Source organism: Fringilla coelebs, assembly GCF_963513975.1.
Source record: "Fringilla coelebs genome assembly, chromosome: 3".
Classification (NCBI taxonomy): Eukaryota; Metazoa; Chordata; class Aves; order Passeriformes; family Fringillidae; genus Fringilla; species Fringilla coelebs.
Window position 1 is genome coordinate 83,638,829 of NC_140030.1, and position 23,752 is coordinate 83,662,580.

General features: G+C 49.8%; 1 protein-coding gene across 7 annotated transcripts; it reads right to left on the bottom strand.

Annotated features, from left to right (window-relative positions):
• Nucleotides 1-13,471: 13,471 nt before the first annotated feature.
• Nucleotides 13,472-23,737, bottom strand: MRPL14 (mitochondrial ribosomal protein L14). Of its 7 annotated transcripts, none has more exons than XM_084202366.1 (4): nt 23,720-23,737; nt 22,599-22,698; nt 16,477-16,563; nt 13,472-14,123 (listed from the first exon to the last, which is right to left on the bottom strand). In XM_084202366.1, exons 3-4 carry the CDS (start codon nt 16,548-16,550, stop codon nt 13,757-13,759), a joined length of 441 nt encoding a protein of 146 aa, XP_084058492.1. In that variant the 5' UTR covers nt 16,551-16,563; nt 22,599-22,698; nt 23,720-23,737; the 3' UTR covers nt 13,472-13,756. The 7 variants fall into 7 exon arrangements, with proteins under 7 accessions (XP_084058492.1, XP_084058490.1, XP_084058491.1 ...); XM_084202364.1 differs by lacking the exon at nt 23,720-23,737 and adding an exon at nt 23,669-23,714; XM_084202365.1 differs by lacking the exon at nt 23,720-23,737 and adding an exon at nt 23,695-23,713.
• Between the last annotated feature and the right edge of the window lie 15 nt (nt 23,738-23,752).

Consider the following 23,752-nt stretch of genomic DNA (forward strand, 5'->3'; position numbering starts at 1 on the left):
TATGCTGTCTGGTTTCCCACCCATAGGGAAACCCCCAGCTCCTGTTTTCAAGCACCTCCTTAAAACCACAAAGCCCTCTCTCGGCACGGGGGAGATAGAGGAGATAAAAGCCTGAGACAAGTCATGGGCCTTAGGTTTCAAAAAAAGAGATTAAAGTAGCACATACCCGCCAGGAGAAGGGTGAGTGAAGCCGTCAGTCATAGTTCCTGCTCAGGAAGAAACCCTCCCAGGGCCAAGCAACCCCCTCCAGGAAGAGACACTGAGGGGCAGCCCCTTTTCCTCGGCAATCCCTTTCCAATTCCCCACTGGGGAGGGCCGAGACTCCCACCGCCCTCTCCTAGTGGCGTTCTACTCTCCCTTCTCAGCACACAATGGGGCAATCCCTGCTTGGGTCGTATTCCACATCCCTTACCCCAACACCCACAGGAATAAACTCCTGTGCTTTCCCACACCAGCAGACTCTCCCCAGTCCCGCATGACTTTCTTTTCCTCCCTCTCCCCTAACAAAGGATAGATATCCCCAGTCAGTAAAGATGGCAAGCCCACAGGCCAGTGGGAAGTGAGCAGCCCTGCAGGGCAGCAGGGGCCGCACCTCCAGGCTCATGGACGCATGAAAAGGAGCAGCAGGCTCTCTGGCCAGGTGTCCCTCCTGGCAGCATTTCAGCTCACACCAGCCTCCCTCTTTGTTCACCACAGTCCCCCCCGACTAGGACTAAAGCCTTGATGAAGTGGGAGAAAGGGAAGAGGGGGAATTTGGACAGGCCCAACAGAACCTGCACGGGGGTCAGCGTGTGCAGTGCCTGTGTAGGTGGAAGACCTTGCGCTTGAAGCTGAATGGGGAACACTGAGCATCTCTACAGGGAACAGAGGGAGGGAGGGAGGGAAGTAGGGAGGGAGAGAGGAAAAAAAAAATCTTGTGAGTGCAGAGTTTGCAAAATGAGCTGGTGGTAAATAGCTGGAGGATAGACAGCGTCTCTGTACGTGAGGCACAGCACGGAGAACTGCACCTGAGCGAGGCTGGGCCACTGCTCGCTCCAGCATCACACGTCACTCACTGATGCATCCTCCTCCCCAGCCTGCTCTCTCTCTGCACCAGCTCCCCCGCCTCCACCACGAAAATGCAGTGGGAAAAATGGGTTCCCCCCCACGCTCAGTGCAGCCACAAAGCAGAGAGCAGGGAGAAGCACAACTGAACTTGATTCAAGGTCCAGCAGGTGCCTGCCAAGGGAGATTCAGTACCACGAACCTCCTGATCCCTTTTTCCTACTGGGAACCCACAGCCCCTTGAGCTTAGTGTCTCCCCACACCCCCGCTCAGCTGCTTTCTTCCCTGAGCAATGGCAGCCGTGTTTGCCAACACTCCCTGCTCGCTAGTGCTGCTATCCAAGGCCCTTTGTTCCCCTCGTCGTGCAGCCTTCCTTTGCATTCCGCGGCCAGACGCTGAGGCCCAACACAACTCATCTCACCTGGGGTGCTCCAGACGGGAGACCGCCAGCTTTCCCCTCCCTCCTCTGAAAGACCAGGCAGAACTCACACAGCACCTGGAAAACGTGTCTCCCTCCCTACGCGGGAAATGGAAGAGAAGCCATCCTTTCCCTGGAGCTCAGGGGTGTCGGTGACAGCACACCCTGCCCCTCGTTTGCAGTTTTGCCAGGCGTGCTCCCCAGGCCCGCCGGGATCGCGGGTCCCACGGGCGGCAGCCGGCGGTCCCGCCGCCCGGCTCCTCGGAAAGGCAGCCCGGCACCCGCCTGACACCCTGTGGCCGCCTGCCGCCTTGCAGGGACGCGGAGCGGGACGGGGATGGGGATGGCGATGGGGATGCTGAGTGGGAGGGGGCACACAGGGTCTCTTAGCGGAGCAAAGTTGACAGGAGCAGGGAGGATCCACAGACCGGGCACATGCCTGACTCCTGCCACCCGCCATGCAGGGATGAAATGCTGCATACTTTAATAAAGCAGCACACACGTGTCCCAGCAGTTTCCATAAGTGCCCATGGATTCAGCCCAGCACGTCCAGGAGGAAAAGAATTTCAATTTACTGCTAGCCGATGCCACAGGCTCATATGAGAGTACAGGACCTCTTGCTCTATGGCAGCACGTTACAGCAGGGGCTGCTATATAATAATGCCCCAACAGATGGGAGGCTCCTAAGAACATCCACATGGGTTTCGAGCCCCTCAGAGAGTCTTCCCTAATGCACAGCAAGGCCTTTTCCCTGCTCCTCCCTGGCTTTACTCACCTCCTGCCAGAAGGATGAATTTCTATTTTCCAAAACACAAGAAATGGAGTCTCTGCAGGGGCTGCAGTAAAACATTGTTATTTGCACACCACCGACCGCACAGGGCGCGCACTTGTTGCAGCCGCATGTGAGGTGTGAGGGTCACAGTGACCACGTGTGGCGTGTGTCCTGCCCAGGTCGGGATGGGGGACACCCTCGTGCAAGAGTGCCGCACCCTGGCGATTCCCATTGCTGCAGCATGGCCGAGGCACCAGCAGCAGCTATGCCGCTGCAGGACCCCAGCCCAGGGAAATTCCTGCAGCAGCTGCGGGTGGAGCTAGCACTCACCCTTCTTAGGGAAGTGGGAGGAATAGCTCCATGTGGTGCTCCAGGGGAGTTAGTGATCCTGAGCAGCCTTCTCTTTTCTCATCCCTGGAAAAGCTGCCAGTACACTGGGGGCAGGGGGAGGTGAAGCTGTTTTTCTTGAGAGCTAAGCCTCCTTGGAGCAGGGGGCCCTTGCTCCAGGTGATCTCCTAGGTAACCCAAATGAAGCCCTGCAACCTTGATAGGAAAGCTTGTCTCCATTTAGGAGGGAATCCTTTGTGTACTCTTACTGACCTGCCTCCTGTCTCCGTTTTACAAATCCCAGTGGAAGTCCCACACTTTCTCCTCTCAAGGCCTTGGAAGGACTCCTCTAAACCCCACCAAGCATGGCACATGGCTGCCGGCTTGATTCTCCTGCAGGAACATCAGGAACACCGTGCCCAGGGAGCTGGTGATCCCTGCTCATTCCCGGCCTCCCCTGGGCATCCACAGCTCCGCAGCCTCTGCAGGAGAAAGGCCGTGCCTCATTCCCAAGCCTGCTTGGGGCAGACCTCCCCCTTGCTGAGAGCTCATTGGCAGCGGGGCAGTGAAGCCATCAGCTGCTTTCTCTGCCCTGACTTTCTCTGGCTACAGCTTGGAGAGATTTTGACCTGATACTCTGCCCCCGCGCGTCTCTCTGGCTGGAACCCAGCGGGAATAAGCGGAAACATTCAGATGATGCATCGCAGGGGAACCATTTTAATTAAAAGTGATGCTTTGGTCAGCGGGGTACAGACTTCTTTGGGAATATAGGGAGGAGAAGTGAGCTGGGTGAGTGATGGGGGGGGGGGGGGGGTTGAGGAGATGTGCCTTGTCAGGGTTAGCTCTGAACTCGGCAGCTTTGCCAGGGAAGTGGAAAGTGGCAGGGCGAGCTCAATCCTCAGAGGCCTTACCGTGGGGCTGGTGCTCTTGGCAATGCTTAACAGTGTCCTGAAAGCCTGGTGCATACTGGGGTATGGCCTCCCCCCAAACTCAAAGCATTTGCTGCTCCCCAGATACCAATCCCTTTCCCAGCAGAGAAGGAGGATGCCTGTGCACTGCTTACAGATTTTTAGGGGTACTCCTTGGTATATGTTAACTCTCTAGCTCTGCCAGAAAAGATATCTAAGAGCCCAGCAGGGCCCTGCACCAGGTGGATTAGTGCAGCAAAGTGGGGAGCCACTGCAGCCAGAGCCACCTCCTGTAGGTGGGAATCACCACAAGGCCCAATGTCCCACTGCAATCTCAGCTGCTGTGATCACAGCTCTGCTGGCAGAGGGGATCCATCACTGCTGGAGTGTTAAGACCAGAAATTACTTGTGAGGGTTCAAGGAAGAATTAGGCAAGGGGATTCTTCTTCACACAGAAGTGAGGAATCCCCTGGGATTGGGAGGCTTGAAAAAGGGCCAAACCCTGGTCTCCATCCTAAAAAGCCTCTCTTAAGCTGGTTTTCTAGCTAGAGTCTAGTCCATGCTGGGCATCTTCCTGCCTTCAAGAAGCATGCTCTGGGAAAAGCTCCCAGACACCAAACCACACAATTCTATATTATCAGGAATGGTTTTCCATTCAAACACCTACTAGGTCTGTTTTCTGCTCCTGGGACAGCCATGGTAAACCACATCCAAGCCCTGCATGCTGCACCTGCCCACAGCCATATCTCTGGAGGAGTCAGAGGTGGAGCAGCCTCCAGCCTGGCACAGAGGCAGGTGCCATGATGGTGAGAAGTACCACACTCCTGTCCCAGGAAGGATGTGTCCCACCACCTTCCCACCTTGGCTAGCAGTAGCCTGGCCATGCGGCCAGCACTGAAGCCAGCACATAAACCACAATTACATCTCAGGTAGCATGGGGAACATTTCCAGCCTGCACTGCTGGTTGTTGTGAAGAGCCGTATTTACCAATCAGCAATAGCAAGACAGAGGGAGCGTGGCAGGAGGATGGGTGGCATAGGATGGAGGTGGGGAAATTATGCCACTGAACCGTGGCAATCCCTGGTGAGACAGTGAGGAAAGGGTGGAGAGCGACTACGTGATGCTTCTCAGGGAGAACTGATCTTATTAATAAAAGCTGCTCCTTCCCAAGGCCTTGATAATCTCTCCTGCTGCAGATTATTTACAGCTGTGGAATTTAATACTCCAATGAACAAAGCTGTCTGAAGCACAGAGGGAGCAAGCAGACTGTTAACCCTTCTGCATGGCACCAGGGGCTTTTGGCTCAGGTTTGATGTCTCAATGCAGCTGAGCCACAGGCTGCCACAGCCCCAACAGATCTCAGCACCTATGAGACCGGCACCCAAGCCAGGCTGAGACTCGGTAGAAAGTCAACTCAAAGGCCATTCAAACTCCTGGATTCTGTCAATTAAAAAGGCAGACCAGTGAATAGTGGTCAGAGGCAGAACTTGGGCAGGGCTGGGGGGCTGTGTTGCCAATTAGGTGCTGCTGCATTCCACCACCAGGTAAGCACTTGACCTTACAGGTACTGGGTCAATAAACTCAACCCCAGGGTGAGGAGATTGTCAGCCCTAGGTAAGTTATCCACCCCTGACATTCAGTGTCAGGTGTGTGAAACTGAATCAGCTGAGACCTGGGAGCCTTGCTGCGAGTCTGCAGCACTGCTGGGGACACAACTGCAGCACAGCTCTCCTGCTGCCTTCCCTGGGACCACAGAGCCCATGGCTAAAGTAGATGCTAGTAGATGCTAGAAACTAGTATATGCTCTGCAATGTAACCCCTTCCTCGGAGTGTCTTGAAATCTGGTGCATCTCAAGAGGAGGGCATAGGAACCATCACCTGCCTTAAATACAGGTGATTTGGAGGGGGAGATCATAGGGTGGGCTTGAGGCACAGCCTGGCGAAATCAGAGGTGAGAGGGATGTACAGGAAGGACTGGGTAGTCCCACCAGGGCGTGCTCCTGGTTTGAGTGTATGCATTGCTGAATGGGATGGGCACAAGACAGCAGCTAGGGTAAGGGGTGGGCTGACAGATGGGGAAAGAAAGGCTAACACCAGCCTCACATGCATACTAAAATCCTCTGACCACCCATAACAAAGTGGCAGGTTTTGGAGCCATGAATGGTCTCCACCTCTCTTAGCATGCCTGTACTTCAGACATTCCCCAAGGACCCCACAAATTGTTGGTCTAGTTCTGCATAGCATCCTTTAAAGGGTAACAGTAGCATCCCTGCCATAAACTAGGTAACTATAATCCCTAGACGTGATAAACAGCCCCTATCCACCCCCCCTAGCCCATGTAGGAAAAAGCAGAATTCTTGTGGGATCTTTCGTCCCCACAGTCAGTAAAAGCCTGGCTGCTGAAGTGCAGGAAACACAGAGCTTGTGCACCAACTCTGGAGTCCTTGGGGTGGTAGTTCCTTTATATCTCAGCAGCACTCAGCCTTTGCACAGCACCAGAGCAGCACAGAATACCTGCCCTATAAACCTCAGCATATGCCTCCCAGGTTATGCAGCCCCATTACTCTGAACTTGAACACCTCTCCCTACAGTTCCTCTCCCTGCCCTGTGATGCCATCTAGCCAGGATTCCTCAGAGCTCTTCCCCATCCTTCAACCACCCTCAAAGGAGTAGCTGGAGGTTGTAGAAAGTAGTTTAGCTCAGCCTCAGGTGGCCCAAAATTTGCACAGGAAAGCCCATCAATGCTGCATTTCCCCATTCTTAAAAGTCTTAATGTTTGTTCAGCTTCCCACAGAAACACAAGGTACTGCCTGCCAGCCATCACTGCATTGGCAGTGTTTTGCCCTTGAGTTTTCGTGCAAGCAAGGCAGGCTGGCAAAGTGGAGACACCAGCAGTGAAGGGAGCACAGGGAGTAGAGGAAGGGTGTATCCCACCCCTCCAGAACCTGATGGGTGTTTGGAGATCCTCCCCTGCAGGCAGGAGGACAGCCTGGCTTCCCTCTCCCCCGGGTTCCACTGCCTGAGCTCTCAAGCCTTCATGAGGAAACTGCCACTGCAGGGCTGCTTTTGATGCCCTGGAGGTCCCCATGCCCTCAGCCCACCCCACTGCAGGTGAGGCCTCCTGGGAACCTATTCCTCCTCCACAAGGCAGAGCCGAGGCAAAGTGTGGGACTTGTGAAGCCAGTTAAACCAGCTATTTACAGATGTCAGCATTACAACACACGGATTGGAGGCTTCCTGGAGCTGTCTAGAGCCTCTGGAAGAATGTCCAAGAGCCAAGAGTCAGGCCCTGGAAACAAGGGCAAAGATAATATCTACCACCCTACCACTTCCTCTCCTCACTTTCTACTTCTCCAAGCAGAGTTTTCTGCTGCCAGTGAAATGGAGCCTTTCCTACCCTTCTCCAGACACCCACAGGGAATCTTGAGCATTGTTCTGAAGAGGAAAGTAAACATGATTAGGAGTAAAGCTCAGGTGGCTGGGCAGCACACAACCATTGTCTTTGCTCCAGTCAAGCACAAATACAAAACCCCAAAATCTTGTCCTGCAGAAGTATAGGTTGGTCCTCCTGCACTGGAGATGGGTACCACCTTCCCAAGCCTCCTGTGCATCCCAGGCAGATGCTCGGGGTGAAGTGTGACAGGTCAGGACAAAACAGCACCTGAAGGCCCTCAGCAAGGCTCCCTTAGGGATGGCCTGAAGCACAAGAGTTAAACACACATTCTGCTCTGTTCAGCTTTTGCCATCCCTGGTGAACCTAGGGCGGTCTGGTGTTGTCAGTGCCTCCAGGGAACTGCAGCTGCACCATCAGAGTGGACTGGGAATCTCTCACCCCCCTGTACCTCTCTGTGCCCCATCCCAACATGTGGTGCCTGTTTGAGTGAGCAGCACCAGGCTTGGCAGGACCAGGACATCAGGGAACACCTGAGCTCCTATCCCCTGAACACAGTGGGTGAAACATGCCCCCCAGCAGTACATGCCACCCCTAATGTTTGACTGCTGCTTTCCCAATCCATATTACTCATTTTGGAGCCAAGAAGGGAGCACCATGACTTCCAATCACTGCATCATATTGCCCCAGAAATGTGAGGAAGATTTACCTCATCCACGCTCAGCACCCAGCCTTACAAGCTAGAGCAACAAATCTTTTAATCCCAAGAGAGGTATCTAACATGGGAAGCCACACTGTGGTGCCATAGTCACAACTGGGGGCCGTCAGAGGAAGACATTTTTGTCCATGTCCTGGCCTTGGCCCGGGGGAATGACCGGTGCCCCTCATACTCCACACCCACAGCCATAGCTATGAAGAGCAGCTCATTTGAGCTAGAGGGCAAGCTGAATATGAGGTACAGCCTTGTAATAAAAGACCTTGGATGTCCTTGACAGGCTCTGCCTTAGGCCATGCTGTACCTTGGGGCTTGCATGTTTATTTTTAAGGAACTGCATTTGGTTCATGGAGTTTATCAGACACTTGCAAAGCAAGCTCATATTTCCAAGGGCCAAGGGACAGCCTGTCTTTGGTGTCTATGCCACAATAACTGGGCACATCACTGCCCAGTCTTCTGGGGAGGGTGTGTGTACTACTCACTGTAGCCAACATGGAGGTCAGCATCCAGGCTCATTTTGAGCTCTGTTGAGCAGTGAAGCCCTGGAGCAATGAACTTCATGAGGCATCTTGTGTTTTGGGTGAAAGGAAAAATGAAAAAAAGGTAATTTTTTTTCCTCCGACAGCCTGTTTGATTGAACACTGCCTCTACTGCACTCTCACAGAAGGTGAATGGATGTGCCTGATGTGTTTTCTCCACATCCTTCTTTTTATCCTTCTGTCATGAGCCCTCATTAATCTTTCTTCTTTCTAGGCTAGACACTCCTGAGCTTTCCAATTCTATTTTCTTGTTAGAGGGTGCCTCTGTGGCAGACCTAGGAAAATTTCCATCCTCTATCCTTGATAAGTTCTGAGATAAGCTGACTAGCCTGGCATGCTCACTTGAGGCTCCACCACTGCAACAGCATTCAGACTAGATTCAGTGTCATTCAGCACCCCATTTCTTATGCTGTAGAACAGGAGAAACTACTCAGAAAATGAGGTGGCGAGGCCGTAGTTTATGCTAATGCACTCAGGGGAGAGCCCTTTGGGCAGTGACCACACAAGCTGTAACCTTGGGGCTCTGCCCTAGCAGCGGTGCCAACCCCACCCCCCTCCCCTCACTCCCAACTCTCTGCCCCCTTTACCGCCTCTGCATTTCCCAGTGCAAGTATCCAGCCCATTGATTTTCCCTGATGGACACTCTTCCCCTGCCCTCGTCTATCTTGAACAGTAGCTGCATGATATAAACAAGTGTCCAGCTGTTTCCCTGTCCTTTTTGCTCTTCCTGGGTCATGTCAATCCTAGACAGCACAGCCACATTCAGATGAGATGCAGACACCTTAAAAAATGACAGTCCTCACTTGTCTCCTCAGAAGGGCTCAGCAGGGTCCTGCCACAGCTTCTCTGTGCGGCTGGGTGGAAAATGCTGCTCAGCCTGCAAACCTGAGGCTTGGCATGCCTTCCCCTCAGGGAAAGGGATCTGGCATCTGTCTCTAGATGGAAGACCCTAAGCAAGGCCTGACAATGCATTCTGAGGGCTTGTTTTGCATCAGGAGGGTGGCTCAGCTCAGGGCTTCGCAGGAGAGCCAGGCTGTGCCTCCCTGCTGCCCACCCCTGACTCCTGTTTTGCGGCTTCCTGCAATCCATGAGAGCATCCTGCTGCTGTCCCTCCTCTTCCCAGCCAGCTAGCAGCCCTACGGGAGTCAGAATGCTGCTCTGCACACCGATCTTCCCAGTGATCTCCCTAGACCCTGACGCCCCTGGTTACCCAGCAACCTTCCGTGGAGACAGGGCTCAAAGGCAGTGAGAATTCCCTGGCTCTCCCCTGCTCTTTTCCCGAGGGAGCAGGTCAGGCGGGGTCCCCCCAGAACCTTCCCGCGGCCGGCCGGAGCTGCGCTGCGCCGCGCTGCCCTGCTGCGGGCGGGCGGCCGGGGAACGCGCTGACCCAGGGGGATTTTGTGTGCGGCGATTCGGTGCCGTCAGTCAGGCTGAGGGGCCCGCGGGGCACGGGGCAGGCTGCCGGGCACACGGCCACATTGCCATCTAGCCTCCCGCTCGGGGATGTGCAGCTCCCCGCCCGCAGCCCTGCCAGCCGAGCGAGGCGGCCCGTCTCCGGCTGCATCACCCCCGGCTCGGCTGGGGTTTCAGCTCTCTCCCCCTCCTCACAGCCCCCAAAGTCACCAGCTGCTCCTCCCCAGCGCTGGGGTCCATCCATCCTGCTGGCACAGGGCCACGAGACGGGGCCGCCTGTCTCCCAGCCTCAGTCTCCGAGCAGATGGAAGACATCAGCTCCCTGCCGCATCCCCTTCCACGATAATCTGTCTCGCCCGCTTCCTTTCAGGGACACCTCTTCTCACGGCCAGTAAATCCCCAGTGCTTGCCTGTCTTTTTCCAGACCCCGGCCTCATCACGAGTCTTTCATGGGTAAGCATCTTCCCAAAGGCCATCTCTCCCTACCCATGCAGGATGCCCTAAAAAGGACACCTCTTCCCCAACTCCCATGGAAGAATGTCTGGGCACAAAGTCCCCACCATCACCAGCAAAGAGACACCCTCTTGGGAGCTTCAGCTGATGCAAATCTTATATCCAAACACATGGGAATGTACAGTAACCCAAAGACCCAGTTGGAACTGAAGGGGGGGCACATTTGTAATGAGGCAAGAAGACTCCAGGACTCTGCCTTTGGCTTCCCCTTCCCTTTGCAGCAGGTGGCAGCTCCCCCAGAAGCTGCACAGGAGATGAGAGAATTCTTCCTAAGCATGTGTCATCCTGAATTTTTTTTTTCTATTGTTATATAGAAGCACATTAATGCCAGAATAATAAACAGGGACCAGGGGAGAAAGTGACCTTCTGGCAGCAGCTGAGTTAGGAAGCGTTTTGGTTTTTCTTCCCTCCTCTGAGGGACTCATTCCACCTGCCTGTAGCCATCCTGTAAGAAAAGAACCTGCAGGAAGAACTGCTACACAGGGAGGAAATCACACCTGCTTTCCTAGTAGGATGAATGCAAAAGGAAAAGCCTCCCATAGTAGGATGAATGCAAAAGAAAAAACTCCCACTGAGTTAAGCCTCAGTGGACCCCAAAGAAGGATGCCCCAAGCCAGAGACCAGGAAACCCAGTAGCTGCTCCCAAGACAGCACTGGCTGACTGCTCAGAAGACTCTGGAACAGAGCAGAGCGCAGCCTGGAAGTTGAGAGCAAGCACGTATCATCCCCTGCGCAGAAACTAAAGAGGGGACCTGGAAATGAGGATCCTTGAGCAGGGTCTGCTCAAAGGAAAAGATGGAGAGCCTGGAGAACCCACATCAGCAAGGCCCCATCTGCCCCTGCCTGCACAGGCTCTGCTGCCAGAGCAGCAGGGCTCACTGTCCTGCAGCCCTGGCAGGGCCCACAGCGGTGGGATGGGTGGCAGCTGGCTATGAGCTCGTCCACAAGCTGGACTCTTTCCCCCTGGAGAGAGACTGCTACAGGCAGCACATGGAATTTGCCAAGCACAGAGCTGTCCACATAGGCTGGGGATTTCTGCTGAGATTGTATTCCTCATCAGGGAAGACAGGTAAAAACTGCAGGAGACGCACTATGGGATATGCTTAGCTTAGCTGTCTGCATGCCTGCTTATTAAGCTCTGAGATTAAGGATTTCGTTCCACACGTATCAGTTTACTTAGAACTAAAGCATCACTTCACATTTTAGTCTCAAGTATGCTGCATTGTCTTGCCCGCTTCCTCTCGTGCCCTCTCCCCATGACCTCTTCCTCAGCAAAATGCTGGAAAGTTATTAGCAAATATTATGTGAAATGTTTAATATCCAAACAGCAGGGTCTGGCATCCCATGAGAGATTCATAGCCCCTATGGTCAGGACAAGAAAAACAAGGATTGTTTGCAGGCGCCCAGGTCCTGCTGGGTGATGCTTTGAGGCTGGAGTTGTTGTTAAGCAAAAATCTCACAGTAAAGTGTCCCTCCAGACCAGCTATAAACCAGGCTAGGCAGGAATGAGGTATTCAGCTGGGGTGAACTCCGCTTCGGCTCTACCCACACACTGTGCACAGAATCAAAATACCCCGTACAAGTGCTACTTCAAATTCTATTCTCCAGCACTGTGTTAGTGGAAGGCATTTTCCTCTTCTGTTCTCAAAAGCACTTACATTAAGGAAGGCTGAGCTCCTTCTGTCTGCAGGAAGGCTGGATCAGACCTGCCAACTGGCTTATGATTTATTTTAAAATTATAAAAGTATTTGTTTATATGTTTATCAGGGTTGGAGGAGTTTCAAAAGTTGCAGGTTTCCTAAAGCAAGACGTCAGAGCAATTGAATGGCATAAACACTTTCCCTAGAAATGCATAAAAGCATATACCCTTTTTCTACTCCAAATACAATCCAGAAACAAATCTAACCACAAAAAAAGAAAAAAAAAGGCAAGGGACAATGTTTGAGACATCAGGTTGTGCCATGTCCTTGTGACACTGAAGCAAACCCTACCCATGGGAGGGAGGACAGTCACACTTTTCACTGTGACTGCTATGCAAAGTTTGCTCACTGTCCTACTTAGAAAAACAGCATAAACATCTCTGAGCACGCAGAGTTCCTCCTGGAAGTTGACTGCACTTAGATTGACTGGAAACACTGACTTCAACCAGGCGAGCATCTGCTCTGCTGCTGTGCCATTGGGCAGACACCCATGGAGGAGGCAAGCCCAGGGCATAAAGACAATGCCCATGGGGCACAGAGGACTTGGACCAGCAGATCCAACGTTCCCCTGTCCCCAGACAACAGCAAACAAGGAACATGCTGCCAGCAGCATGATTCTGCTTTCCCACAGAACTGAGTTCACAGGGAAGTTTTACTAAATGGGACGGTGTCACTACTTAAAGGTTAATATTGAAATTAAACCTATAGTGCAATCTTTTGTGTGTTACCTGAAGTAATGAAGTTGGAGGGGATCCAGGGCTCACTTTTTCCAGGGACAATGTGGATTTCACAGTGAGGACCATGGAGCAGATACATCTGCAAGGAGTAACTGGAGTGTGTGATAGCTCAGCACTGCATTCTTTAGATCTTCACAATAAGGCAATGCAGAGCCAAAGTAAGGAGCTTCCCCGGGAAGAGGAGGCAGAAGAGCAAGGAGCAGCCAGCCACCACTGCCACCTGACCTGTGAGGAACAGGCCTAACTGCTGCTGACTGCACCCCCTGCACCCTCTTCCCCAGCACTGCTATGTCTACAAGTGCCCTGCACTGATGTCCCTTCACCAGTCATGAGCACCAAGTTTCTCTGCTCAGCTCCACAGAAAAGCAGCTCTTTGTCTCCCGGATCCCAACCAATCCTAAAAGCAACAGAGTAGCATATGCCCATTGCTGTGTCTAAACTTAGGAAATTGGACAACAGCCAACCTCACCAATAGCCCACCAAAGATGATGTCTGACAGTGAACCCAAGAAGCAGCCCAAAAGGAAGCTTCTTTCTGTGGACCTTTCAACCTGAACCCAGCCCTTGCATTTATCTGAGAACACAGTTTTCAGGGGTTGGTCAAGTGGAGAGCACAGGCTGCATCTCAGCTCACCCTTTGGTTCCCCCTTCAGCTCCCCTTCCTACTTCACTTCCCCTTCCTACTTCTGCTTCCCAGTCTCTGGTATGCCCTGTTCAAGCACACACCACTGACACATGTTGCAGGCCAGCATGCCCTCCCGATGCTAATTGCTCCTAAATACTTCTTTTAGGCAAAGAGAGAAACTAGTCTTTTTATTGAATGTGCCAAAAGCACCCATAGTTCATTATGTATCTCTCCTACTCTATTACTTGTGAATCCATTTGGTAGACCCCCACTATCACTGGGCCACAGACTGAGTCTTGAGTTCCTGGGGAACTGGGAAAGGCAGAAAGAGGGAAAAGAGAACATAAGCAATACAGCACAAGGATTTTCATGTTCTAACTTTAATGATGACACACCAGATTAACACCACAGGAGAAGTAAGGGTGAAGAACCGTTTCCCAAACATATTGCAGGTATTCTGTGAAATAAATCACCTTCTTTTGGAGAAAAAAAAACTATTTCAATATTTAAATAAGTTGCTTGAAATTCTTATAAGGGAGGAGATATTCTTGATGAACATCAGCTTTTTCATGTTTCACCAGTTTCTGGAAAAGGACCAAGGAACAACTACTGCATGAAAGGATATAGAAGGATCGCTGAAGACCTCTCTTAGCATTCATACAAAGTTGCGGGCAATGGCCAATACTTTGGAGAACTCGCCTTCTCTTCTTCGCAGTGTATAGGGTATTGGTGTTCTTATTCTAGTCCCTATTGGGTTTCCATTATCTTCTATGAGTACCACATTGTTGGAATCAAATCTAGGCGTCATGGTGGGGCCAGGCATCTTGTGCCCTACAATTAAAGCCTTCTTCTTTTCTCCTTTGATAGCCAGAAGGATCTTATCTCCAACTTTGCCAACTCCAGTCTTGTTATACACATGGATACATTTTGGTGGCCGGTGGTAGGGCGTGTTCCCCAAGGCACTGTTGTCCACCACTCGCACACGGGTTAGTTTCTGTATTGCTCGGCACACTCCAGTGATGCTGCCAAAAGACAGGAGAGAATTACAGACAGGTCTCCTCAATCTTTGGGGAGCAAAGGCAAATCCAGAACAGAATCTTGTCATTACACAAGCCACTCAGAAGGCACCAGCAACGAATATATACCATATGGGTGACACACTGACTGCATTCAATGTGCTCTTTGAAAGCCAGATGCTACTTGGGGCTTTGCACACTCTTTACTAAATGTCAAATACAAAATGACCTTTCTACTCCAAAACACAACTAAAAGATGGCATGAAGAATGGCTTGCATACCATGGGCTTTTAACAAGTGCAGATGATGCAGCTTCAATCTACAAGCAAAAGAAATGCGCTCACTTCTGTTTCAAAAAGCCTGCAGGAAGCTAAGACTCAAGTCAGGCTCCTTCAATCTTGCACACAGTACCCAGCACTAAAGACTTTTATTATCAACCTTCCTTTCACTGAAGTCTGTGAGTCTTAGAGGTTTTTTTTTGTTCTCAGTAAGACATCTGAGGTCCTGCTGTGGCTGTCCTAAGCTGTTCCCAACTAGAATCTAAGAGATCACCACCTTCCCCACGTAGAAGGAATCCAGAGAGACACACTCTCTTTTGTATGCTTGCTTTGTGGAAATAAGAAACAACATAAATAAACTGCACAATACTAGTTGTAGGTCTGACTCTGAATATTCTCGGGAATAGCAGGAACATACTACCTTATAGAAACCATTATTCTTTTATTCAGTGAGCTCAAACTCGAGTGATTTATTGCTTGTCTTCAAATGACACCCAAACACAGCACTGGAAAAGAAGGAAGATCCTCTTTGCTGCTGAACAACTGCTTTGCAATGAGGTACTAGAAACATGCTGGCCAGAGCTGTGGGAATGCAAACCTCCTGCCAGATGAACTACTCAGTGACAGCATATGAAAGCAGCCTAACCATTCATCTTGTTTTTCCCAAGTGTGTAAAGTAAATAGGGACCATCATCCCTTGAAGGGGAAAAGCCTGTATTTGCAAAGCTACCTAAAAGATGAGCATGCACACCAAATGTGGTGTGGATGGACATCAGTTGAAGCAGGAATTTTTACACACAGCGAAGAAAGACAGTGGAGTCAATCTGCATTAGTCCAACTACCCCAGAGGTCAAGCTCTGCCTTTCAAGATCTATTTCCCACAGTAGAGGCCTACTATAGCTTTCATCTCTCTCTCAGAAGTCATTGATCTCTGCAACCAGGCCATGCCATCCTGTCCAGTCCCATCCTTGGCAGGGACTGTGGTACACCACACTCTCTCTCCTCTACCCGCCATCTGTGGCTGCACAACAGGGAAAGCAGAAGGGAGGAGGCTGGAAAAAGAGAAGGGTTGCCACAGGAAGGAGCAGGGAAAACCTCAGTGAGACCAAGTGTACAACACAGCAGTAGCAAACAGATATAAATGTGACCGTCCAGGAACCACTAGTCAAAAGTAACAGCACTGGGAGAACTTTTCTTTCCCTTTTTTCTTGATTTCTGCCACAGTCTTGGAGGAATACCCCACAAAGAAAAGGTCTCCCCATTAAGTTTTCTGAAGTCCTGTTCACCTCTATGGACTGGACTTCACCTCCCTGTCATTGTCACTTATACATGCTTTAAATGTATGCTGGCCAATGCTCTCATGCAGCCCACTTAAAGAGAAAGCCAGAAAGACCTGGATACCTCCTTGAGACAGCTCCCAGGACTATCACACAACTTAGCCCATATCTTAATCTCTAGGTCACTATCTTGGGAATGACTATTCTCATCCTTTAAACTGAAGCCCTGACCCTTCAAAAAGTTAGAGATTCCCCAAATTGGCAGAGCATACTGTGGGATTAAACTCTAAGATTTGTGCAAGGCATTGTAAAATATGAAGTCCATAAATTAAAAACTTTAAATGCCTAGAGCCTGGAGCAAGAAACAAAAGAAAAATAACAAAATAGACACTGTAAAAATATGAGAAAGTAATTTTTCAGATTATTATTATCTATTCTAAATAAATGATAAACTCTTGAATAATTTTGAGCATGGTAATTGGCTGTGCATCAGCAGGGGCTCACTGTTGGGTTTTTTTGCACTTGCATGAGAAACACAGACACTTTCAACTTCTACTTGCAGGCCCATGTATTGCTGTCAAAGGCCTAAAAGCCTCCTTACACACATATGAAAATGCAGAATGCTAGGAACCTGCAAACGGAGCGTCTGAGCTCACTTTTCAACCTATGAAAGGACAAGTGTAAGATTTTTTAAAAAATTATAACCCTTTTGAATTACAGATGCTGTATCTTATTCTTGCTTAATTTAACAGCATCTCTTCCAACCATGAAACATTCTGAAGAAAAGCAAAATTTGAAAGTTACCTGAACTGTCGTTGGATTACAGCACTGCTTAGATGGGTTAAGGATAAACCAACTCGTCTATTCAAGAGAGCCATTTGGTAGCCAACCCTGCGTAAGAAACAAAAGAATTATTAACTCTGGAAAATGGACAGAATTTGGTTTGCTTTCTTTCCTTTACATGAACCACACAATAGGGCCTCAGCACCTATTTAGATGCTGCAATCCACCGGACACAGAGTAGTAGCAGCAGCTGCAGCACACTACAAGCAGATCTACAACCCCTGCCTGAATTCAGGAGACAATGTAATTCAGACACATAGACTACAAAGCTGGATTCAGTATCACTGCATTGCAGTTTCCTAGACACAGAGGTAAGGGTCCTTCTGCCTGCACTGTGAATCATGTAACAAGAAGCAGGTGTGAAAATTTCAGATGTGAACTGGTTTAGAGGCTGCAATGCCCAGAAAAAGCCATCATGGTTACTTGGAAAAGCTATCAAGGTTACCTACAAAACCAAGCAAAAGGCCAAATAACCTACAGACTGGCATCACAGCTTCAGGAAACAATATGCCAGACCAGAAACAAGTCAGAGCTCCACTGGTGAGAGTATACTCTCTCTTAGCATAGAGAGGTGTAATCAGCCTGTTATGAGACACAGTTACACCACTGCCAGTCTTGCTCTGTTCAGGCTGCCCAGAGAAAAGAGTTCCCTGTAGCTTTACAGTGCTCACTCACTCCATGCCGCTGCACACCGCACACCACCCTGACTGCAGCAGAGGTGGGTTACAAGGGTAACCTCCGACTGAGAACCACACCCTCTTCCCTGCCTACGTCTGTGGCGGTTCCCTAACCTCATTCTGTCAGACTGACTGGGACCAGCTTGCGTGCAGTCACAAAGGCTTATCTGAACCCAGATCACTTTCCCAAACACCATTAGGGAGCGATGACCCAGGTGGTTATGCCGGCAGATCCAAGTGAAGGAAGGAAACAACACAGACCTAGAGCCAGGCCTCTTTCAGGCCAGCTCAGGTACAGCTAAGACTTTCCACCTGACTGCAACTACTACCATGTGACACAGCTCGCTGTGACCTTGGCAGTGTAACCAACACTGCTTCTCTCGTGCTCTGCTCTGCTTCTCTCCTTTCAAAGGCAAACACTAAAAATCCATTGATCTCATCTCTCTCTAACAGTTCTGATGAGTTTTGGGGCAAACTATAGTAATACACTGTAAAGTCATTTTTTTAAGCTTTATTTTTAGAATAAAGCTGAGCTAACTTCTCTAGGGAAAAAAAATACCCACAGAGCCTTCAAACAGACAATGCTACAGCTCTCAATACAACCAAGTAAAGTCCAGCCTAAATCTTAACTCCCTCTTTTATTATTTTTTTCTCCAATGTGTTTGCTTACTTGGGGATCTGAGAGCATGATGAAAAACACAGGACATGCACCACAGCAGTTTTGAGTGGTGCCACCTGAGCACAGCACAGGCAGCAAACCAACTCTGTCAAACAGGCAGGTTTGGAAAAGAACAGCAACAGCAAAAGCTTACAATTATTTACCAAAAAAAACACCCAAAAACCAAAAAGGCAAAAAAAAAAGGCCACTTTTTCATGGGGTAGATGATCATCAAATGAGTCGAGGGCTTGCCCACACTGTCTCCTCTCTGAAATGTGACTCCAAAAAGTCTGTGTTTATGCCACATGTCCTTACCTGTGTGATCCTAATGCCTAATGACAGCAAGGCCCTGTTGCATTTACAGTGCTGCTGGCAATCAAGGTCCAATACCTGGTCTTGCTGCTGCTGCTCAGATTTCTAAGCCAGTTCAACTATACTGACTTGCTTTAAGCCCACCGTCTGCCTGTGTCCTGTTCTGCATGTGGGCGTGCTGTCTCCCCATGTGAAACAATCACAATGAGCCTTTGGATCCCTCTACAAAACCCAAAAAAGCAGCAGCAAGTTGGCCTCTCTGTTGTCTTTCATGGACACTTCTTGGGGAGTTCAGACAGCACTGTCACCCCCATCACTATTTCCTAGCAGGCATGTTAGCCTTGGTGGATAGAAAAGGCATGTCTGCTTATCCTCACCACAACGATGTAAGACCAATAAGAGAGGTCTAGGGGTTCATGACAAGGCAGGCACAGCTGCAGGCTCTGCCTGCTGTCAAAGGGACGGCAGCATCAGGACCAGCATAGCCAGATGTGCTTGAAGCACATCTAAAATGTGCTGAAGTGTTATATAAACTCTGAACTCATCACTCCCGGGAGAAGTCACTGTTTGTTTCTACCCCGTGGCAGCAGTGAAGGTTTGAAGTTACAAAACTACCAGCGGAAGCATCAACAGCATTAAGTGTCCATGGACTGTTTATTTTTTCAGATGACTCAGTATCCCCTTCTCAGCTAAGAATTATTCCTCAGTACATTAAGATGTGTCACAAGCTAAGAAATTTCTCATGATTGATTATTTGGTATGAAGCATCCTGTTAGCAACCGAGTAAACAAGGGGGATGATGCCTCCAATTAGCAGGAGGGTTCAGGGTGGAGGGAAAAGAAGAATGCATCTGTGGCATGAAGAACAGCATTCAAGGGTGCAAGTGTGTTCACACACTTGAAGAGTGAATCACAACTTCAGCTATTGTAACATGGCAGCTTCCTTTCTAGAAAGGAACCGCCAATAGTCTGGGTCTGACTCTAGGTGCTCCTCAACCAGACCCAGTCCCAATTTGATCCCTCTGTGGCTGTGAACTTCATCTCTCCTGCCCTCAGTTTCCCCCTATGGAGTTGCTAATTACTAAACAATTAAACTTTGAAGGGCAGAGAAGACGTTCACTCTGGCACACTTGGCGCCACCACATGAACACTCCCAAGCTGGTGCCAAAATTGAAGAGCTGCTATAAATCGATGACAGCCATCAGCCCCAGTGCCCCCAGCACTTTTCTCCTTCCCAGCACACGTTGCCTCACATCAGAGGGCTTTAAAAAGGCTCAGAGGAAGCTGCACTTAAGCACGGGGAATGTATATGATCCAAGTTTGCTTCTGAAGGTGGCTCTCCCAGGTGTATGGGAAAAGTAACCCCATAACCTTCAAGCACAGCAAAATCTGTAGGAATTCCCAGAAGTGTGCCATCGGTACTACCCAACTGATACAGGCAGGAGTGCACTCCAAAATACCCTGGACAGACAAAACACCACCACTTGCTTAGTACTTAGTCACTAATACACTCCTGACCAAGGATTTATCTTTGAAGGGCATTTTGGAGGTCATCTAGTCCAATCTCCTGCTCAAGCAGGATTAATTTCCAAGTTTTCCATGCTAGGCAAGAGCAGTATTTAAACAGACACTATCCTAAAATGAGAAGCCTCAAATGCAACTATTGGCATAACATTGACCACTCATAGCTGCACCAAAGCAGCAATGAAGAACCATGCAGAAGAATCTCTTGCTGTTTCTATCCTGCTGCCCCTAATTTCTAGTAGTGGCTCTATCTCATGAAAATCACAGTCACCGAGACACTTTGCCCCTCTCCACATACCTGTTAAAAGTTATCACAGACCTCAGACAAGAGCTCAAAGTTAGATTCAGAAAAGGGTGAGGAATTTGTTAATCAAATATTCACTAAAATGACCCTATTTCTACTTCACTGAATTACTTTTGAGCATGCAGTAACTGGCTACTGCAAATACTCTTCTCAAGGGCCCTTCAGCCCTACCCCATTCAATGCAGCAGACTGACACAGAATTCTAACACTGCTCAACAAAGAAACTCTTCACCAGTTATAAATGTATGGAAGTTATTTACCCACTGCACCATTTCTAGCTATCACCTTCAGTGGTTTCCCTTGATATTAAAGAACTAACTCATATTTGCTGAAATCTTGAGTGGTTTTTGAATGGAGAAATTCTGGAAAGTTTCATCCCAGCTAATAAAATTGGAAAACACAAAAGATACATGTACAGTATTTTCATCAAATGCATGCAAACGCATGAGCAAACCACCTCAGGGAACTGAGACAGAGCAAGGACATGTGCCAGACAAGGAAGAGAGGATTACATATTCACTATAAATGAACATCAGGGCACACAGCACTAAGAAAGGAAGCCCTGCATCCCCCCAACACACACTTCCATCACCTCCCTTAAGCAGGCTTTAGCACTTATGTAAACCAGTCAGTTTTCAGCTAGCTCAGCCTAAAGGCACGTGAACACTGCTGCAATGGATGTGGTGCAACACCAGACTGGGACTTCTCCCACTGGCAACCCAGCCTTATGTGGTGACAGTATCTCCAAAGAAACACCAGGAGACTTGGACAAGAAAAGACTCTCTTGTCATTTCAGCAAAAACATCGGTGTGCCTCACAAGAATGGCCAACATGAATCTGCTCTACCAATAGAGCCATGGGAGCACTGAAAAGGTCTGCATCTGAACACTCCAGAAGCAAGTGCAACAGCTCTGACCAAGTTCTTATCAGTAGTGTACACCCTAAAAAACAGTCAAGGCACCATTCTTACCCTGCCTGCATCCTAGAGCAAATGTTATTTTAAAGAGTGCTGTCACCTGGCAATCCAGGAATACTTTCCTTTTTAAGTTTTGGAACTAACCCCTCCTCCCTATATTCCCAAGATCTCTATTTGTATAATCATTCAGCTATTCCTTTTCCTTCTCTCTGTTGGCAACTCATCCACACAGACAGGCCCCATGGAAAACCAATGGATGTTGCAAAGCAAATGCTGAGGCCAACTATCCAAAGACTGTTGTCAAAGCCAAAGAAACCAGGTAAAAATATTCTTTACTTTTATGGCAGTGACCTGATCTGCACAGTCAAACAGTGGGGACCAACATCACCTTTATTCTTTTAAAAGATCAAAACCGACCTGCTCCAGGCAGCATAAAGATTTGAACTGCATCTGTCATCCATCAATAAAATACAGGAAATAAACTCAAGACAGTACATGCAACGCAAATGCCTAAACCCCTACTCTGCCACTGCAGGTCTATTTATAGACTGTCTGCCACAGTGAGCTGCAGGAGCCAGCTGTGAACTAGGGGACTCAATCTCTTCACAGCTCTCCTCCTGAAGGAAACAATGTGATTAAGGGCTGTGTGGTTAAAAATAAACAAGATATTCATTACCAAGACATAATTGGTTTTACATTAAAGACAAACAAAAAGACGAGGATTCTCACAGAGGAATTAAGTCTTTTAAAATCTGTTTATGAATAGGATTAGCTATTAAACAGGGTATTTACTGATCCAAGTTACCAACAGAAACTCATTACAGGTACACCTGTTAACAATTTTGAAGCAAAACACACATCTTTTAGACCATGATCAAAAATGGCAGATAACAGAAGAGCTGCATAAAATAAAACTTACTTTTAACATTTTAAGTATCCAGAAGTCACAACTCTGAAGTACTTATGGTACTTATTATCCCTATATCCGAACACCTAAAATCATCCTACATATTCATATTCACAGCACTGTACTGAAATAGGGAGGGGTTATTCCCAGTGAACCAGCAGAAAACTAAGCTACAGAGAGTACGAGTATCTGTGTAAAGTCAACAGAAATGAGCAGTAGGGCAGGTACTGGATTAGCCCCAGAAATTCTCTTTGGTGGGCCTGTGGGGTTTGAGGTGAAGCCAAGAAAGGTCTCTCTCCTGTCTCTGCCTTTTGGGAATCATATGTGAATTCAGAGAACTGCCCACACCATTGTAATTTTACACTGCTATCACCTCTCAAATGTCTCTTTACTGGTTTTAGAAGTCTTGAGGTCTCAAGAGCAGGACAATGGTGGAAAGCCACAAGACGATACTTGGTTCCCAGCTCTGACCTAGGTGGCCAGCCCTCAACCGGTAAGGGCAATCACAACCCAGATAGCGGTAACCACGCTGGGGGGAGCTGTGGCAAGGAGAACAACACAAACAAGAAGGAAGAGAAGACGTGTAGCTGTGTCTCGACCATGAAAAAATGTCAGGAACAACTGACCTAGACTAGCTGTTCACAGAACAAAAAACCATAGTGGTTCTAGGTCATCCTGATAAAGCTGTACCAGAAAAGGATGCCTAATGCTATTGGAATTCTGGCTTAAGAGAAACATGACCTGGAGACAAAGACATGCTCGCATCACAAGGCAGTACAGAGCTACCTGTAGCTTTGGTGGCATGAGCCTCATCTCTCACGCAGAAACTTCCCTTAACTCACTCTCTCTCTGTCCAAAGAAGACCCTCTCAGGCAAGCCTGGAGCTCTGGAACCAGAGAAGGCAACAGAATTCAGATGAGTATCTGTGTCCTGCTGTTAAAAAGGCTGGCTTGCCAACCTGTTTTTGCTATTAATATTTAAGTTATTCATGCTTTTAAGAAATATGTCATACAGTCTTTTCCCCCAATTGCCTCCCCTTACTCACTGGACCTCCGAAAGAGCTTTCTGGAGAATAACCAGGAAAGCACAGACTAGTGCCCACACTTCCCGAGTCCCCATGACACACGCGAGTAAATGCCACGCTTGTCAGGACGCAGGAATTTTGGTCTAACTTTGCTGCATGACTACTCACACCCACAAAAGCCTAACCCCAGCATCGCAGCCCCACACGAATTCTGAGCAAAGATACTCTCTGAACGCGCAGGAACTTCAGAAGAGCGTTTTCCCTCTCTCCCAGGCCACGCTGCGGAGGCACGGACTGCACTCCAGTGGGAGCACAACGTGCAAGCGACACAAAGGCTCCAGCTCCCAGCTGCTTCCGCGCGATGTCACCACCCTGTGCCGCCCAGCGTGCCACGCCAACTCGCGCCGCGCATCTTCGGGGACAGAGCAGCAGCTCATGCTCAGGCCTGACACCTCCCGAGCCCTGGGCACAGAGCACCAGGGGCACCTGCAAGCGGCTCCCTTCAGGGCACGGCCGGCAGGCCCGGGACCCCGTGGCAGGGAGGGCCCAGCCAGCCCCGGGGCCCACAGGCGAGCACGGCAGCGGCACACCCCAGCGCCTGGGCGCTGAGAGGGGCCGTCCGCGCCCCGAGCCGCTCGGCCACAGGGCCGTGTGAGGGCCCGGCGCCGTGTCCGGGAAAAAGCCAGCGTGCCAGGAGCAGGCCGGTACGGCGGCGGAGCAAGGCCGGGTACCAGCCCTGCTAGACGCTGCGGTACCGAGCTAGGCTACCCTGCACTCCCAGAGTCCCGTCCCGTCCCGTCCCGTCGCTCGCGCCCCAGGCCCCGCCGCGCACCCTCGCGTGGAGCGCGCGCGTCCTACCGCCCAGCGCAGCCCCCGTACGCACGCGCGGCACCGCGGCCCCGCCTCCCGCCGTTGT